Source organism: Schistocerca serialis, chromosome 2, assembly GCF_023864345.2.
Source record: "Schistocerca serialis cubense isolate TAMUIC-IGC-003099 chromosome 2, iqSchSeri2.2, whole genome shotgun sequence".
Taxonomy (NCBI): Eukaryota; Metazoa; Arthropoda; class Insecta; order Orthoptera; family Acrididae; genus Schistocerca; species Schistocerca serialis.
Window position 1 is genome coordinate 1,092,456,212 of NC_064639.1, and position 20,998 is coordinate 1,092,477,209.

Here is a 20,998-nt window from a genome sequence, read left to right on the forward strand (position 1 = left end):
TGTGTGTACAACACTTGACAGTACCTGACGCACGCCTAAGCTTGGCATCATATGATAATTAATGCTTCACACGTCTTGGTGAACCTAGCTTAATGATAACTTCTCGAAATAGGCACCTACCGTTTTCCCTTTGTTGGGGAAAACAATTCTTATTTGCTGAAAAAGATGCGTTGCCTCAGTGTCTAGTGACACATTATGCAAACGTTTGCACACAGTAGTGTATTTTAGAAAGCACACACTTGTGGCCTGGGTGGTGGAAACTGTACACTGAGGTGTAAGTCGGTGTGCATCGGCTTGTGGTGCAGAGAGAGGCTGAGCCGCCACCTGATTTAAGTCCTCTCCATCCTTGTGGCCTTATCACAAATATGATGTAAAACAAAGGCTAGAGGGAAGACAGGGAAAGAGAAGCCAAATTTAAACTGCATTGCTTGAATTGCTCCATAAAGCAGTTAGCCACTACAGGAGAAATCCATGGTCAATCCATCAATTATTTAATAAAATTTTCTAACATACAAAGAACAATTGGTCATCAGAGTGTGATTAAACAACTTTTGATCTCGGGAGAAAAGTGGTCTACCAACAGGTTCAACGTACCTCCCACGAGGACTTTTGTAAACAGAGAGACTACATCCAATTCAACCATAATGTTGTTTGATCCAACTCTTATTTGCTCAGTTATGTCAGTAAACATCTGAGAATTTTCAGTGCGACATTCACAATGACCAAATATGGTGGTCATTAACTTGGTTCTATATCTGGCTACCCTATAGGTGTGAGAACCAATATCCCTAATGATCATCTCAATGGACCATTTTTTTAATGGATTTTAGGCAAGCCATACAGTCTACAAGATCTATGAGGTTGAGCTCTCAGGTAGGCCACTAGTCTTCAATGCCGCCACAGACTTCCTGCTGTGTGGCAGAGTAGGAACATGTTTAAAAATTTTATATTATCCAACAGTAGTGCCACTTTGCTATGACACTGTGTTGCATTATGGATGATTGTATCATTTTCTTCACTAGCCAGAAGCACAATTAGAACACTCCAAAGGGCATGTAGCTCTCCTGCTCCGCAAATGTTTGGCTCGAGAGACTTGGTTCTTGCTAAACTGCAACATACATTTCCTATTTTGGATATTAACAGTGGAACAGGACAAGTGGTGTGCATTTCTCCAAAGTTCAATAAGGCAAGGCTCACCATAAGTCACCTGAAAACCACTTGTGAAGTCCTGATGCAGTGAGTGCATTATCAGAATATCGGGTACTAAGTAAAATAAAGAAAGAAGTTCGAAATTATAATGTATTAAGACATTCCCGCTCATAACTCAGAACAAAATAATAATTTTTATATAAAAGAATTTATTTCAATAGCACCTCAGTTTCTTTACAGAAGAAAATACTGCATACATTTTCAGTGTGCATAGTTTCTGTTCTAGTACTAACACAAATCAAATATAAAGACTACGTGGGTCAATTGATCAAAATTAGCCAATTACAACTGAAGTGAGAAATATGCCTAATCTTTTATGAGCATGTTGGAAGCTACTCATCTCCAGAAGCACATGATAACATGAACTTTTTAAATCTTTCTAGGAAACTCTAAACAATACCTAAACTCATATTCATTTTTCCCCATGGTGGGATGACAAGGACATTTACAATATTTCACAGAACTACAGAATTAGAGCCTTTCATTTAAAAACTTATACATATATTTAATGCCTGGTGTCAAAATGGTTGCTAAAATGACAATATTATTCACATTTTTACTTAAAATAATGATAGTTTAAATCATCATTTATTTTCATTACAAAATAATCCTTTATAAAATGTGTTAAAAATATAAACAGTAAAAATTCTTCTTTCAATCTCTAATACATTTAGGGGAAAAGAATCTCATTGCTGAGAATCAGTGACAATATTTACATGCAGTACAAACAATATACAAGCAATTCTTTTCTGACTGTACAATTACAGTTAAACAAATATATTAATAAAACTCAAAAGGGGACATTTGCAAAACTTAAAATGGTAACACATGGTGTCTTTAATGTCATGTGGGAGCAGTTATATTACTTAAGGTTGCAAGACTAAAATGAACAGTTTTTTCAGCCATTTGAGTGTAAATGCAGTCTGAAGCATTTAAAGGTTTAGAGATGCATCACAGTGACGGAACTAGAACCCTGCCAAACATTAGTTTTTTTTTGACGTGTGTGTGTGTGTGTGTGTGTGTGTGTGTGTGTGTGTGTGTGTGTGTGTGTGTGTGTGTGTCAGCAGCTTGAGATTTCACATCTCATAAAACTGTTGGGTAATAACAACCCATACAATTCGTGCAGAATCAGTGGACCTGATTCATCATCATACAAAGCTATAAAAGACCAACAGCAGATCTTCTAGTTTATTGAAACAGAAACAGTGAAAGGAGAAAGAGAAGATATGATGACACTACATTTGATCAGAAATAAAGAACAACACCATGTGTTCATCAGTCAATGGAGTGAGAAACATTTATCTCATTTCAATTTTATCTGATATTTCCACTGTGTTTTTTGTATACATCACCAAATAAATTACATAATACACACGTTTCTTCATCATAATAGAAAGTTTTCTCACCTTTATTATAATTCTTACTGTACATTAAGTTGCAGAATTCATGGAAACTTGCAATATATCTGGAAAATATAACACACACCACAAAAAGTCACATGCAGATTAAGGAGTGGTACAGAAACCAATTACTCTAAATACAAAGAGGTTGTTAATACAAACAATAAAATTAAGTAGATGGCATTTGTAGCTTACAAATTCACCAAGCCTTTGTCTTTAACGAAAAGGAGAGGAACATAATTTCAAAATTGATACTGCAATGAAAAACAAAAAATTACATATTTGTGTATGAAAGGCAGTGCTTAAGGACCAAGGTTTGAATACAGACTAACTGATTCTAAATATGATTCTTCTTATTCTGTACCTGGTATTGTCTTAGAAATAGTGGAAATAGTGACATTCCTACCAGAAGATTGATAATGCAAGATGTTTTACTCATTTTAATGGATACTTTTAATCATTTTAATCCAATTCAAGATCTTTTATTCATTTAATGGATACTTTTATTCACTTTAATCCAATTCAAGGTGAAAGTTTTCTTGTGAGTCAAAGCCCCTCAAAGTATCCCGAAACATGATATATATATATGTAAAAGACACATGAAGGATACACACTGTTCTTACCTATGAGCAATATTAGCTGGAAATACAAAAATCTGATTATATTTAATAATTTTGGTGTAAACATTCTTTGTCATTAACATGAAAGTTATAAAACTAACATATATATCATCAAAATATATTTAAATCAGAAAAAAAGCAGTAACGGGACAACAGAAATTTACACAAAATTTGCTGTTTGCACTGTCTGGGATACAGTTCCTCTGTAATTTAGCTGATTTTCAAATGATTGCCTTATTATTTTTTATAATACAGAAGTCTGTTTTTGTTGTGTGAGCAGTAACGCCAAAACACAAAAAAACACTTATCGTGTCTTTGCTACTGTGGTTATTCTGTAAACTTTCTCATTGTAAAGAATAGCAAGAAAACTGGTGCAGACTTGCAATGAAATTATACCTGTTAAGCATTAAATTTACCAAAACTTACACAAAAGTATTAAATAATTTTCACTACATGTACCCCTTGGTTCTATTGTTTTAATTTGAAAAACAATGTTTACCAGATTATCCATAACAGAGGAAAGCTACATAACAATCTGATGATATCTTAAAAATTGCAAAGTAATACAGAAATTTTATACAAAGAATGTGCCAGCTCTGTTCAGTTTAAATTTGAAATAGTATAGGAAATTATGGCAAAACTCTGAATTTAACTTACTTCCCAAGAAGCAAATTGGTGTAAAACCTTAAAGATATAAAGTAGTACAACAATTTGCTCCAAGAATCGAAAACAGCACGAGACAAAACATAATGGGACACACTTCTCTTTTGTCCTGAAGTGGCTTTCCTTCTGACACCATTATTTCATGTAGCTTCTAATTATCTACCTCTAGAAACAAGTTCTTAAATGTCCTGTTAATACCCTCATAACCCAAAATCTGTATTCGTTGTAAGCATATTACTGACTGGAAACTATAACACAGACATGGCACTGACAAATGACTTAATTACAGTAAGATACAACACACTTAAAAGTCCACATCATTTCTTGCAGCATACAAACTACTGGTGTAGTGGCTTATGGTGTTATTTTCTCCATTCATTACAACAGGAAAATTAAAAGATCTAAATGCAAATAATATACTAATTTTACAGCATACAAAAAGAAAAAATGTTTGTAAGAAAGAACAACAGTTTAAACTTGATTTAGTTCCAGTGTCAAAAATGTTCTTCTGATATGTCTTATTTAGTTCATGGAACAGGACACACAGTAACAACTAAAAATTCAGCCGTGCCAAACATTCATCCATATGTACATTATCGCTTACAAAACAAATTGTCTTCAGTCATTTATAAACAATTCACATATACAGGATATATATATATATACATACACAATATTCACTGTTACACAATGCACTACTTATTTTTCATTAACAGAGTTCTTCGTGTGAGACGTCCACATGAGAGACCCATTATGAAGATAACACCAATCATTGTCAGGGCCACGATCATGAAATAAGTTTTTGAAGGTGATCGTGAAACTGTTGCATACAACTCTTCAATAGTTTCTGGTGCCACTACCTGGAACGGTGAAAAGAAACTGTGAATCGATAGTCACATAGTAACTTTAAATAAGAAATCTTCTCGAGGCTGTAAAAATTCTACTTCCAGCAGTATTTGGCTTTTGGATAGGAATATATTTCTACAAGAACATGATTTCTGTATTGTTGATTTTCATTTAAAAAGAAAAAAAAGCTGATAGTAATGGTCTCAACAATAAAAAAGTAAAACAAAAATAAACATTCCACTAAGTGAGCAGACAGCAGTACTTCAAGATCTGGAAAACCTTGAGAGAAAAAAGAAAACATTCACTAACTTTTAAGACTCCATTTGGCACTATCACAGAAATCTACATGGACTTTGCATCAGGAGTGGGGTTGTAAATTAAGAAGTTATGAAGCACTTAGGATTCTTTAAGTGAACAAATAGGCTCACTACTTTATTATGAGCTCTGGATTACTTCATGAACAGGTGACATAGATAATACAGAGAAAGTAGTTCCTTACCAGAAGAGTCCAATATTGATTTGGAATGTACAACTGATGCACCTAATGTCTTAAAATAGATGGTACACACAGTTTTCTTCACTGTAATGCAGAGAAATCTTCAGATGTTTCAGTAAAATTGTATTATTTAGGAACAAAGGAGACGACTCACCAAAAGGCAGAAGTGCTGTGCCGTTGACAGGCACACGAACAAAAGATATGTGCTTTGCTAGCTTTCGGAATAAAATTTCCCTTCTCAAGTTTGTAGGAGAAACAAACACACACACACACACACACACACACACACACACACACTGCACATGCCTGTCTCCCTGCATTCTGCTCAGTTGACTGCCAGCTCTTTCCTGGCCCACTGTGAGTGTAGTGGAGTGAAGTGGTGGTGCAGGGTGGGATGGGGTGGGGTGAAAGATGCAAGTGGTAGGAGGCAGGGAGGGGATTGTGGGGCAGTGTGTAGCAGTTCATGGGAGTGTGGGAGCAGTCTGTGGGTTAGCTAGGAGTGCAAGTAGAGGGGGCAGGTGGCAGGTGGCTGTACATGCGATTTCACAGATTAGGGTATGAGATGGCAGCACAAAACTACTTGGCACGTATTAGGCGGGGGTACTGGGATGGTGAATGGTGTACACACACACACACACACACACACACACACACACACACACACACACTAATGGGTGGGGGGTGGAGGACAGCGAGTTACCTTATGTTTAGGACAGGGAGGTTACAGGAGCACAGGATGTGATGCAAGGATAGCTCCCATCTGAGCAGCTCAGAAAAGCTAGTTCTGGTGGGGAGGATCCAGATGACAAAAGTTGGATGTAGCCATTGAAATCTCGCATTTAGTGCTCTGCTGCATTTTGTGCCACAAAGTGGTTCACCCTGCTTCTGGCAACACTTTGGCAGTGGCTAATCATTCTGGTTGACAGCTGGTTGGATGTCATACCAGTGTAAAATGGTGTGCAGTGTTGCAGCAGAGCTGGTATATTACATGGTTGCTTTTACAGGTGTCCCCACCTCTGATGGAGTAGGTTAAGCCTATGACGGGACTGGAGTAGGTGGTGCTGGGTGGGTGAATAGGGCACGTCTTTTCTGCAAGGGTATGATCCCTGTGGCATAGGATTTGGGAATGTCATAGGGGTGCTATGGGATGTTATGGAGGTTGGATGGGCAGTGAAACACCATTGTGACTAGTTACAGTGCTCCCACCGAATAATGTCAGCCCTTATTGACTGACACCTGCAACCAATTGTCTAAAACATAGCCTCCCACATTACAGATACCAACCACTTCCTGCACTGGTTCTCTGCCACTCCCACACCCTTACCTTCCAGGTCCCTACTCGTCACTGTACATGCTACCTCCTTATTCACCAACATCCCTCTTGCCCCGGTCTTGCCACAATTGAACACTAGCTCTCCCAACACCCTGCAGATTCCAAATACACCACTTCACTCCTCATACACCTAACCAATTACATCCTAACCCATAACTACTTCATCTTTGAAGGGAAGCCACACAAACAAATTCGTGGCACAGCCATGGGACCTGCATGCCGCCCTGTTGTGTCATCCTCTTCATGGGACACCTAGAGGAAACATTCTTAGCTTCCCCAAACCCCTGGTCTGGTTCATGTTTACTGATGACATCTTTATAATCTAGACCCAAGGCCAGGACACCTTATCCCCATTCCTCCACAGTCTCAACACCTTATCTCCCACACACTTCATCTGGTCCTCCTCCACCCATTGTGACACCTTCTTAGATGTTGATTTCCTACTCTCAGATGGATCCATCCACACCTCAGTCTACATCAAACCCACCAACACTACCTGTACTTTAACGGCTGCCACCCCTTCCACCCTAAAAAACCCCTCCCATACAGCCCGGCCACCCATAGCAGATGCATCTGCAGCGATGAGAACTACCTAGCCCAATATGCTGAAGGCATCACAAAGGCCTTCACAGACAGGCAATGACCCCCAGACATAATACACAAACAGATCTCCTGTGTCACATCCCCAGACACACATGAACCTCAGATCCCTCCCAAGAACCAACCACAAAGAAGCACTCCCCCTTGTCACCCAATACCACCCAGGACTGGAACAACTGAACCACGTCCTTTGTCAGGGCTTTGACTACCTATCATCATGCCCTGAAATGAGGGACATCCTAACCAAGATACTTCCATCCCCTCCCAAAGTAGTGTTCTGCCGCCCACCCAACCTTCACAACATTCTAGTCCGTCCTTGTGCTACTCCCATCCTTAATCCCTTGCCACAGGGATCACCATGCCCTGAAATGAGGTACATCCTACCCAAGATGCTTCCATCCCCTCCCGAAGTAGTGTTCTGACACCCACCCAACCTCCACAACATCCTAGTCTATCCCTATGCCAGTCCCATCCCCGTCCCCTGCTACAGGGATCATACCCTTGTGGAAGACCCAGATGCAAGACCTGTTCCATCCACCAACACAGCACCTCATACTCCAGTCCTGTTACAGACTTATCCTATGCCATCAGAGGATGGACCACCTTTGAAAGCAGCCATGTTATATACCAGCTCTGCTGCAACTACTGCACAGCATTTTACATTGGTACAGCAACCAACAAGCTGTCAACCAGAATGAATGGCCACTGCCATACTGTTGCCAAAAGCAAGGTGGACCACCCAGTGGCAGTATGCAGTACACACACACACACACACACACACACACACACACACACACACACACACAAAATTCTTATGGCATAGTTCTGTCTGATAAATTCTGCAAATAATCTATGTAACTAACACCCCCCCCTCCCCCCAGCCCCATCACTGATGGGCAAATCTACAGCTTTTAAGTGAATCTCATACATTGTCGACTTGCAATTTTACATATTCATAAAGTATTGTCAGAAATTTTGTAACTGTAGCTGAAAGATAACAATAGCAATACTGGTTTACTAAATTTATACTGGATGTATCAGCAGCATGGCTGATTTTCTCATAAGCATTTTGTACTCCTTGCAGGTTACAATGCACATTTCCAAGAAAATCGTGTGGATTTGGTACATAAACGATTCCCACACTGTTACTGTAATGATTTGTGGAAGTGGAAACTATGCTTGGTTAGAGCCATTAACAATTAAATCTTCTTTCTCACGAGAACAGTGAATGTCGCATTACATGAGGGTGGTTTGAAAAGTTCTCAGAATCACAATGAGAGGTCAGCACTAGCGCAACGACTTGTTCACATGATACTCATTGGACTGTTGTCTGTAAACACATGCCACGTCAGTGCTCTTGGAAGAGAGCTGTAGTGGTGATGTGGCTCTGTTGTTGTTCCCACATAGTGACTTCATAAAGAAATGTATGAAAGCAAATGACATTCATGCCGATTTCCAGAATACACTGGGGGCTTTGCTCCTTCATTACAACTGTTGCCAAGTGGACAAATGAATTTAAATTTAAATTTGGTCAGGGCAGCTTAGATGATGATCCACGCAGTGGTCAGCCAAGATGTGTCACTACTCCAGAAATCAATGCAAAAGTGCACAAAATGGTCATGGATGACTGCCGGCTGAAAGTGTGTGAAATTGCTCATGCTTGCCAGATGTCATCTAAAGGTGTATATCACATTTTAAGTGAAGAATTAGAAATGAAAAAATTATCTGCAAGATGGGTGCCATGACTCTTGACACTGGACATATCGGAACAATGTTTGGCCCGTTTTAGGAGAAACAACCAAGATTTTTTGTGCCAGTTTGTGACCACAGATGAAACTTGGATGCACTACTATACCAAAGAGACAAAACAACAGTCAAAGCAGTGGAAACATGCTGATTTTCTGCCACCACCAAAGAAAGCAAAGACAATTCCTTCAGCAGGAAAGGTCATGGCACCAATGTTCGGGGATACGAAGGGGATTCTGTTTGTAGATTATGTCCCTACTGGGTAAACAATTACTGGAGAATACTATGCTAACCTCCTGGACAAATTCCAACAAAAGATACACGAAAAAAGGCCAAGTTTAGCATGAAGAAAGTTATCTTCCATCAAGACAATGTGCACCCACATACACGTGCCATCGCCATAGCAAAATTACATGAACTGAGGTATGAATTGTTGCCACAGCTGCCTTCTTCACCTGATATGGCCCTATCAGACATCCATTTTTTCACAAAACTGAAAATTTTTCTTGGTGGACAAAGATTCGTTTCAAATGAAGAACTGATAGCCGGAGTTGACAACAATTTTGCAGGCCTGTTGGAAACTCATTTTCAAGATGGGATCAACGCACTGGAACACTGTTGGACCAAGTGCATTAATCTACAAGGAGGTTACATTGAAAAATAAAAATAGTTTCAGTGCTGTAAGTACTTTTTTTCTATTCCATTCCGAGAACTTTTCAAACCACCCTCACATCTGAAAATGCAAGTGAAGTTCACATAGCTTAACACAGGGTGTGATTACTTGTGACGAGGAAGTGAGACAGAACTGTACTGAATGCATATGCTTGATTACTGATCACTGATGGTATGGTACACTAGCCAGACTGAGCATAATATTTAGGTGGTTTTCTACACTTGTCAAATGCCACGCTGGTTTCTCATTTCCATCTCAAGTAAATAACATACAAACAGTTAAAATAAGAACACATACAGAATGTAGTTTACACAGTTCACAAACTACGAGGACTATCCAGAAAGTAACAGACATTTTGATCTATTGTGGTAGTGGGTGGGGCTGCATCTGCCATCTTGATGCCATAATGTTTCTAAAATCAGCACGCATCCAGCCGTGGTAGCATGTGGTCTGTGTCTGCTACTTTGCTTTCTGTGATGTGTTAAAATGTACACTGCAATAGAAAATCCCACCACGTATGAGGCGCGTTCTGCGACTAGGATTTTGTTGGCAAAAAACTGCAAACCAACTGAAATTTATTGTGACCTTTGTGATGTGTATGGAAAAGAAATAATGAGTGAAAACTGAGTGAGCCAATTGTGCACTGATTTTAAAATGGCCCTACCAATGTTCACAGTGGGGACCAGAATGGTAGGACTAGCACAATGACTGATGAACTGGTGATGAAAATCACAGACAGAATTCCTGAAAATCCTTATTTCGCAATTATGGAACTTTCACATTTTCCCAAAAATTTCATGGAGTTTGGTGCATGAAATTGTAGTGGACAAGCTTGATTACCACAATTTTTTGCTAAGTGGGTTCCCAAAATCCAATTTCAAGTGGCACATTTCTTCAGATGGTACTGACAAACCTGTTACAATAACATTTCGTTTTTGCATATTGTTAATTTTTTATTAATGTCTGTTACTTTCTAGATAGCCCTTGTATTTACTATTAGGCTACTTCACATTTGTAGAAACAGAAAGGGTATCCAGCCAAAGCATCAAATAAAAATTATTGCGATATAATGGTCATGCGATTTCTGGTAGTTAACAAACCCAAACACAGACTGCACAGACAACGAAAACATAAATAAAATGTATAGGAAGATATCACATTCTCAGCTAGATGACACACAGCCTAACATCTTAAATAACAATATGCTGGTCATCATTCTAGACTTTAGTGTGTTTAAAAAAAATTCTCACTGTTCTGATCTCTTAGGAAGGTCTTTGACACACTGATTACTACTACTAGAAATTACACCGTAGGGGATTCTCATTAAAGAGTTAGCAATCAAATTTTTCTAACCTAAGAATTCATTTCATGTTGTATCAGTATGTTTTACTCATGTTTATGCTTATTTTCTGGCATCTTGTGACTTCTGTTAAATGTATAAACAAAAATTGCCTATACATTGGTGGGATCCTCTCATTCACTGATCAGAGTGCTCTGGCCCTCTTTTTTAATCTTTCCCAACCTACCCCTCTCACTACCCTGAGGAAGAAACTAATTGTTCTGAAAGCTATGACAGTGTTGTATACTTTTACATGAGTATCAGTGGTCCTGGCAATGCTTCGAAACTGCTAAACATCTATGGGAAATCCTAACCTCCTTCCCCCCCCCCCCTTTCTCCCCCTCTCTCCACCACCTCCTCCCCCTCTCTCTGTCCATGTCCTCTTCCCCCCTCTCTCTGACCTTGAGCCTTGTTTATTGTTATTGCCAACAAAGCCTTGACTGGGAATTGAAGTCGCTTAAAATGTTTGAGTAAATCAGTAGGAATCATTTTGTATACGGGGTTGCGGGATGTCTCCTTCTGCTACATCACTGAGGACAGTAGCTTCAGTGACAGTATTTTGCATAGTTTTAAATAAAATTTGTCTAATGGTGTAAATTCCCTGACATGCCTACACTGTGAAGCCTTCTATGTGGGAATGACCAGCAACAAATTGTCCATTCGCATGAACGGACACAGGCACACAGTGTTTGTTGGTAATGAGGATCACCCTGTGGCTAAACATGCCTTGGTGCACGGCCAGCACATCTTGGCACAGTGTTACACCGTCCAGGTTATCTGGATACTTCCCACTGACACCAACCTATCAGAACTCCGGAGACAGGAACTTGCCCTTCAATATATTCTCTCTTCCCATTACCCACCAGGCCTCAACCTCCGCTAATTTCAAGTTCCGCCCCTCGTACCTCACCTGTCATTCAACAACATCTTTGCCTCTGTACTTCCGCCTCGACTGACATCTCTGCCCAACCTCTTTGCATTTACATATGTCTGCCTGTGTCTGTATATGTGTGGATGGATGTGTGTGTGTGGGGGGGGGGGGGGGGGGGGGGGGAGGTGTATATCTGTCCTTTTTTCCCCCTAAGGTAAGTCTTTTCGCTCCCGGGATTGGAATGACTCCTTACCCTCTCCCTTAAAACCCACATCCTTTCGTCTTTCCCTCTCCTTCCCTCTTTCCTGATGAAGCAATCTCGGGTTGCGAAAGCTTGAAATTTGTGTGTTTTTTATTGTGTCTATCAACATACCAGCACTTTCTCGTTTAGTAAGTTACAGCATCTTTGTTGTTTACAGAAATATATATAACCTGTGCCCATCTTAAATTTATTAAAGTATCATGTAAAGATTTGAAGCAAGATGATCAACAACTTCTCGAGATGTTTTGGTAACAATGTCTCCCTGTTATACTATATTAGTAACGTGTAAAAATTTTAAGTATATCAGCCAAGAACTTTTTGAGATCTTTGGTAATAACGTTACACAACAGCTTGTGTTTATATAGTAGCATAGATATCAGCAGTACTAAATTTTTTGTCCTACCTCATAGTTTTAGTTTTCTCAAGTGATTTTTTTGTTTCGATGGACAGATTGCATAGACACAGATATACAAGTATTAGTAACATACCAAGGCAGCATTCCTGAACATCTCTATTCTTTTCGTCAACATCTCCTGACAATCTGGTTTAAGAGTTTTTGTTGGATCCTGGAGTACCTCTTGTAAACACTGGACATCTGTAAAATGTAAAATTTGAATTAGTAAATTAAGCTGGAATTTGCAGGTCTGTTGTTTCACTACAATATCCTCAGCAGAGTGAATAACTATTCAGATGCTTCCAGTATTTCATACATTTTGTCACAGTTATTGGAGATTCTGGTTTGTGTTTTATGTAGGAATTATAGCTTACTGGCTCTGGTCACATAAATCTTATGTTCTTATATGTACATATATCTTTTTATAATTACTAATGAAACAATTACACAGCAACAAAATGCCCTTTTACAAAAAACTACATTTCAGCTTTCCTATTTGACCCTCTCTTCTATAGTTACTGCATCAACAACATGAACTGCCTGATATAGGAGGGAGCAACAGACTGGTGCAGCAGCAGTTCTCATTACCAATAACTTTTTTATATATCTGTAGCCACAATTGAAATGTAGCCAAAAACCTACATAGACAAGTACACAGTGTAACAAAAAGAACCACTTTTTTGAAATCCCATGATTTTCTCCCATTGTGACACAAAAGTTCGAAATTTGGCCTGAACATCACTACAGCATTCCTCCGTACTGTTGCAAAACATGGTACCCTGCAACATCACCCGCATGCTCGGCATGTACTAAAAGAAAGCCAGAGCTCAGAAGCTTATATGATGCATATTGTGGCTTAATGGTGTCAGGGGATGTGTCACACTACGGGGAGGTTGTCACACCTCCCCTTACCTACATCTCCACTCCTCCTCCTGACACCTCTGTGACATGTGTCAGAACAGTGACATCCAGCATTAAAAATGTGCACTTTTCTTATGGGTGGCCAGGAAAACATTCTGGATACACCACTGCTCAGAGCTGAGACGAAAAGGCCTAAAGATGTGTTACAGGACATGACTGAATCCATCCCTTCTCTCGAAGCATTTCTGTTCACATATTTCACAGCAGAAAATGACAGTCTGCATCTGCAGTGAGCAACAGTACGATGTTCTTGACAACTTTTGACACTGCTGCTTTCCCAGCCCCTCCCGCAAGAGATCCAATTCTTCGCTAAGGGCATCATGGGGCTTCAACCCATTGAACATGATCTCACACCTTTGGAGTGTAGTTATGCAACCACTGGGAACTGTTCAAAATCGTATGATGGGATTTAGACATAACCTAAAGCAGAAGAGGGTGTTTATGCTTTTCCATATATCCTTTTTTCACACCCTCCTGTGGCATGTGCACAGCAAGGGTATGCGACGTTGATACACATGTGACTACAACAGCAAAGGATCCCTCTAATAAACTCCATTCGGCAACACTCTTGATGCCACCTGCGCGCACCTTTGTTGGGCACTTTAAAAATGTCTTTGTAGAGAGACACCCATCCACCGATCCCTACCCACGAACAGGACAGGTAACCCTCTCTACACTAGCAGCTGCACACGAAATCTGAGACATGGCATTTTATTCACACATGTGTCAATAGTGTCAACTTCATAATCCCCTCACCTCCCTACCCACAACCCACAGGAGGGTGAGATGAAAAAAGAAGGATGAAAAGGCATAGATAAACTTTTCTGCTTCATATCATGTTCAGATTTATTGAATGGTTCTGAATGGACCCTAATGGTTTCACCATGTACAGTGAGAAAAATCTATGGTCACCCTACACACTCAAGGTGTCATATCGCATTCAATGGGGTTGCAGACCTGTGCAGTCCTTAGAAAAGGATTGAATCATCTGGGATGGGGGAGGGTTTGTCATCCTGTTGTACATCAAACTGCAAACTGTCAATTTTGGACACAAAATTTGTGAAAATGAACACCCCAAGGAATGGGAGGGTTTGATTCATGCCCTTTATGACACATCCTGAGCCCTTTTGTGTCAGTTCTGAGCAGTGCTATGTCCGAAATGTTTTCCTCAGTCACCCATAAGAAAACGGCATGATTTTAACACTGTGCACCATTTTTCTGATCCCCACCCCCTCCCTGGTCAGCGCAGAAGCATCAGGAGAAGGGGTGAGACATGGATAAGAGGAGGTGTAAAGACCTTCCCTTTGTGTGATATTGGGAGAATAGTAGTGAAATTTGGTGCCAATGAGAAACCATTAACCAAATTACATCTCACAGAAAATTGTGAGCTCTGGCCATTTTTTCACATGTATGGATACCTTACTGTTTGAAGTTTTACCCGAGGGTAAGGTTACAGGGCACAACGTTTTTGCATCACTGCAGAGGAAGGTAGGAGGCACTTTCAAGTCAAATTTTGTACTTCTGTATCACAATGGGGGAAAAAATGACTGGACTTCAAAACAGTGGCCCTTTAATCTTGTTGCACAGTGTACTTTTGCTGCCCTCAATCAGAAGGTACTTTACTTTGTATATTCGCATTGGAGATGATAAGCCCTTGCTTCATTCGATCTGTGAACTGATATATGAAACCAGTTGGAAGTAGTTATAGAGATACTGAAAACAGTGGACAGTCATCCTGATTCCGCAACCACAAAGCTGTCATACACAGCTTACGGCAATGGTTAGGAACTATATTTGATGGTGTTTCAAATGACTTTGTAATATTTCTCAATCTACTTTGATGCATTACAGGAACAATAGGGTCATATATTGCTCCAAAGTATAGGTTGTCTGATGGGTGGGTACACAAACTAACAGATGCACGTAACGAGACAGTTAGCTGCTGTATTGTTCATATGAGAGAGAGAATGGCTGATGTAGTCCATGTAATGTCCTCTATTTATCTGATTGGTAACCTCTTGGTGAGCATCACCTTGTGTGGTTTTTGATACACTTTAACCATGCCATTCCTGCACACCACGACTCATCAGTTCCGGCTATCTATCTCCACATCTTGAACATTCAATGGTGGAGTTCCAGTCCCTATCCAGCCATTGTTCTGTGATACGAAGAAAGAATTGTCACATGTGTGGAGCAGTGACTTCTGCACACTGTAGGGAAAAGATAGCTATGGGTGGTGGTGGTGGTGGTGGTGGATGCGACTTGCCCACGGCAACTGACTTTGGCAACTCATAAGTCATTTGATTGGGCTTGGCTGTGGCATAACAGTGGACCAGGATGTATTTAGATTAAGTGGGTGGGAGAATGCTGCTTTGGGAGAGGTTTGAAGAATTTTCCTCATTTCAGAGTACGATGAAACGTAGACAATGCTCTGGCAGGTGATGTGGTTAAGTTGTTCCAATCTGAGTGACATCGGGTAATGGAAGGATGGTTCTGTGCAGTGGTTGGTGGTGTATCTGGATGATTAGAAACATCTGTGGACACGGCACAGAAAATATGTTTATGGACTAGATTTGAAGGACAAAAGCTTGTCTGTGCAGATCTCAGTGAGACCTTGAGCATGCTGGGAACAGGACTACTCATTAAGGCAGTGTGCAGGTGGCTTCACTGTATGGAAGAGACACTGCTAAGTGAGGAAGAAATCACAGCTATTGCACTGGAGGTACTGTTGATGGTTGATGAGCTCTAAATGGATGGAGATTTTCGTGAAGCCATGGAAAATTTCCCCTCAAAGGATTAGTTGTAGTTAAGGATATATCAATGTATAAGGAACGAGGTAGTGGGTTTGGGGTGGGCAAGACAGTGGGAGATTTACTACTATAAACATTGCTGTGGGAGATATCAGTGTACAGGGAGGTGGCATTGACAGTGACAAACAAGGATACAGGTGGTTGGTTGATTTAATGATTAAAAGGATAAACTAAGAGGTCATCAGTCCCACTTAGCTGGAATAGGTAAGTCAACAAAATTACATAACAAAGAAAGGTCTAGTGTGTGAAACCCATGGAAAGAAAACCTCAAGATGTACTGAATGTCAATAAAGCTGAGAGAAAGAACAAGGAAGAAGAAAAGGGGGGAAATGAAGGAATGAAGATAAGGTGCCCTGTTCAGGGAGAAGCCAAAAGCCCCCAAAGACAGAAAGTGTGAATGGGGACATACCACTCCCCCCCAACCCCCACTTACCAGAAGCACCCCACCCAACAATACCCAGAAATGATTAGTGACATGGACGGGCAACAGAACCACAGGAAAATGCCAAGTCAAACAGAACATGTGAAGAGGAGGAAAAAGAGCAAAAGCATGGGTAGGGTGAGTACTGGGGAAGACCACCAAGCTCAGACAGATGTTGCCCATTTGGGGCAGAGGGAGCAACAGGGCATCCTGCCAAACCCTCAATGGGCTGACAAAGCTGAGGCACCTACTCTTAGAGAGGTTGGTGAAAACCCCCTTCACGAATAACCCACAAAGCCAGGTCAGCCGCTGAGGCATTGTCTGCTAACTGAATTGTGACCAACATGTCTGCTTTAGTTGACGGAGATGGGGCAACCATCTCAATCAGGCATCAAAGACCAGTCACAAGGAACAATGAGAATCCACCACACTGAGGTGATCAAGGTACAGATCCAGATGGGGAAGCACTTTATGGTGATGGCAGAAATTCATAACACATGTTTTGGCAGGTGAAAATGGGAAGCCATGAGCAGAGCCCAAGATTGCACTCTATGTATTGCTTCCTGCAGTCTGTGTCCAGAGGAACCAGGCATGGCCTGCACCTCAATAGGTATGCGAAGGGGAGGGTGGCAAAGCTTATAGGTGACAGTGTAGTGGGTGGTGGTGGGATCACTCATGGAAAAATTCCTGTAGTAGTTGGTGTTACAGCTGCACCTTTTTTTAGATTGAAGTCAGATGATAGATATACCTGCTAAAAGGAAGTCCCTCTAATTAAAGGCTTCCAAGTAGAGAAGGAATTAGCATATTTCATCAAAATATAAGAAGCATTAGAGATAAAGTTAGTGAACTGCTTATAGATGTTGACTCTGAAATTATTGATATGTTGGAGCACCACTTAAATAATTTGACAATTCAGAGGCTTCCTTTACCAGGATACAGATTAGCTGGCTGTTTTTCAAGGAGTTCCTTGCGGGGTCGGGAAGTATTCCATTTGAGTCCATAGACATATCACGGCACTGCACTGAACAGATGTTTGAATGATGTGCGAGGCAGTTGAATTTAGTGAAACTAAACTTCTAATTGTTGTTGTTTACAGCCTGGAAATAAAATAAAATCAGAAAACTGAAACTAATCACAAAATTTAGCCTTCCATAATTATGTGAATTTATTTTAATTAACTTGATAGCTCCCAGCCACAGAAATCCATTTTGTTTTCATCTGAGGTGAGAGTTGTAAACAAAGAGGAAACAGCAAAAACACTAAATGTAAACAAAGGAGACTACCCTCCTCCCCACTACAACTTTGACAGCTCTGTGCATTCACGAATCTGGCATCTTGGGTACAACAGAAAAATTTTTTCCGGGTAACATCTGGCTGCTTGTTGCTCTTGCTGATACAACTAACAGCAGAACTTCAAGCAGCCACAAAGGGGGAGAAAGTACTGCACATGTGCATGAGCCCGCTGTCAATTGCTCAAACAAACCTGTTGTGATGTCAAGCTCATCGGAAGCAGTTTCTTGTTATGAAGTTTTGCATAGCCTTCATCCTAACGCATTTACCACATTTTGCTGTTGGCAGATTCTTGTGTGGGCACTGTGTCTGAGTGAGAACAGTGTGAGCCAGAACAGTTCACACACTCAGGTGGCGGGGTGCAAATGACTCTCCGGATGGAGAGGGTGGCCACAGTTGCTGCAAATAGGATTCGTGTCACATTGTGAAGGCACGTGACCATAACAGAGGCATCAGAAATGGTGAATGAGAGGTGGGGTATAAGGCTTCATGTTGCAACAGTAAACTATAGCCCTGTCTTTTTCCGGAAGGGTACCTCCTCAAAAGCCAGAATCAAAGTGCCGGTGTCAATAAGATTGCCCTTAGAACTTCTCTGGACTCTGGCGAAATGAACACCATGCCATGCTAGATTAGTCCCAGTTCTTGTCAGATTGAAGGAAGAGGTCCCTATGGAAGATAACACCCTGACTCGTACTTAAGGACTGGTGAGGAGTGAAGTTCACTGGGATGTCTCCTAAGTGTTTGCCAGCACAAAGAGAAGTTGATTGACTGGGAGAAAATGTTTTAAGCATTAGGGAAACAGATCACATCTAACCCAGTGAGTCTACTTCACCAAATTTCCTATGTGTTCGACTAAAAAGAACAGTTTGATAGTGGTGAAAGTCTCCCCATCTGTCCTGAAACAAACCAAGTAACAGGAAAAGGATTTCATCCCAAGCTGGCTGGCCTGGCCGGCCTCCCAGGGGGTGACCAGAGAGGGGAGGGCTGAGGCAGCAAGAATGAGAGCAGACAGAGAACTTTTCCTTTTTGACGAGACAGTTGCAGAAGAGTGGTCAGAAGTAGGAAGCTTAGCATGCTTCACGTGCAAAGCTTCCGCCCTGGTGTCACCCACTCCGATCAGGGGCTCGCCCCACCCAGCTGCAGCAAGGGCCTCCTGACACGGCAGTCATTGGTTGGTTGGTTGGTTTGGGGAAGGAGACCAGACAGCGTGGTCATCGGTCTCACCGAATTAGGGAAGGATGGGGAAGGAAGTCGGCCGTGCCCTTTCAGAGGAACCATCCCGGCATTTGCCTGGCGTGATTTAGGGAAATCACGGAAAACCTAAATCAGGATGGCCGGACGCGGGATTGAACCGTCGTCCTTCCGAATGCGAGTCCAGTGTGACGGCAGTCATTGCTGGGAGTTCTAATGCCCCGAAAAAGATGAGCGACCACTACTAGGCTTACACAAGGTAATGGCAGCTCAGGTACCAGAAGTGCAATCCCTGTGTTGTCAGTGGGCTTGGCAAGATGGATAGAAAGCAACAGCCCCACCACATGGACTGGCTACCATGCTGGTGACTTGGGCGGACGGGGAGGGAGGGGGGGGGGGGGGGGGGGGGAGCAACGGCAGGGAAGGAAAGGAGGAAGGATGGGAGGGGGAGAGCAACCTGCACCAGAGACGCTAGGGAGGGAGTTCTTCACACGGTGTGTACTATGAAAACCATTTAAAAATGGAGGTACAACCCAAGAGGACCAGAAAAAGCAGAGAAAAAAGGGAGAGGGGGACAGGAGTGGGAAGAGCTCTAAGATGGGAAGGAGCGGATATGGGGAAGAGCAAAGATGGGAAGGAGCGGATATGGGGAAGGGCATGCAGCCTGCGAGAGATGATAGGCTGCAATAGCTCAGCCCCCCCCCCCCCCCCCCCCCCCCACACACACACACAAAAGTGCTGCAGGTTCATGTGGAGGGGGGGGATTCAGATGGTGAATGCAGCCTGGGAGAGAAGAAGGGCTGCAATAGCTCACCGCCCCCCCCCCCCCCCCCCCCCCCCGCCAAACACACACAAAAGTGCTGTAGGTTCATGTGGAGGGGGGGATTCAAATGGTACTGGGGTAAGATGGTGAAGAGTTGATGATGAATGTGGTTTGCGTCCTTGATATACAGGGTGTTACAAAAAGGTACGGCCAAACTTTCAGGAAACATTCCTCACACACAAATAAAGAAAAGATGTTATGTGGACATGTGTCTGGAAACATTTAATTTCCATGTTAGAGCTCATTTTAGTTTCGTCAGTATGTTGTATCACGTTGGAATGAAGCCTCATCCGTAAAGAGAACATTTGCACCGAAATGAGGATTGACACACTGTTGGATGAAACATTCGCAGAAGTGTACTCGTGGAGGCCAATCAGCTGCTGATAGTGCCTGCAAATGCTGTACATGGTACGGAAACAACTGGTTCTCCTGTAGCACTCTCCATACAGTGACGTGGTCAACGTTACCTTGTACAGCAGCAACTTCTCTGACGCTGACATTAGAGTTATCGTCAACTGCACGAAGAATTGCCTCATCCATTGCAGGTGTCCTCGTCGTTCTAGGTCTTCCCCATTCGCAGTCATACGCTGGAATGTTCCGTGCTCCCTAAAATGCCGATCAATTGCTTCGAACGTCTTCCTGTCGGGACACCTTCGTTCTGGAAATCTGTGTCGATACAAACGTACTGTGCCACTGCTATTGTCCCGTACTAATCCATACATCAAATGGGCATCTGGCAACTCCACATTTGTAAACATTGCACTGACTGCAAAACCACGTTCGTGATGAATACTAACCTGTTGGTACTACTTACTGATGTGCTTGATGCTAGTACTGTAGAGCAATGAGTCGCATGTCAACACAAGCACCGAAGTCAACATTACCTTCCTTCAATTGGGCCAACTGGCGGTGAATCGAGGAAGTACAGTACATACTGACGAAACTAAAATGAGCTCTAACATGGAAATTAAGCATTTCCGGACACATGTCCACATAACATCTTTTGCTTATTTGTGTGTGAGGAATGTTTCCTGAAAGTTTGGCCGAAAGGCTTAAAACCTGCAAGTAACCAGAAACAAACAGTTGTTAC

General features: G+C 41.7%; 1 protein-coding gene across 1 annotated transcript in view; it reads right to left on the minus strand.

Moving 5' to 3' along the window:
• Positions 1-2,225: 2,225 nt before the first annotated feature.
• LOC126458549 (Golgi apparatus protein 1) overlaps positions 2,226-20,998 on the minus strand; it is a 156,758-nt gene continuing 137,985 nt past the window's right edge. Inside the window, exons 15-16 of the mRNA XM_050095669.1 lie at positions 12,547-12,653; positions 2,226-4,752 (exon numbers count right to left, since the gene is read on the minus strand). Of these exons, the coding sequence (XP_049951626.1) occupies positions 4,588-4,752; positions 12,547-12,653 (272 nt within the window). The 3' untranslated portion in view covers positions 2,226-4,587. The remainder of the gene's footprint in view (positions 4,753-12,546; positions 12,654-20,998) is intronic.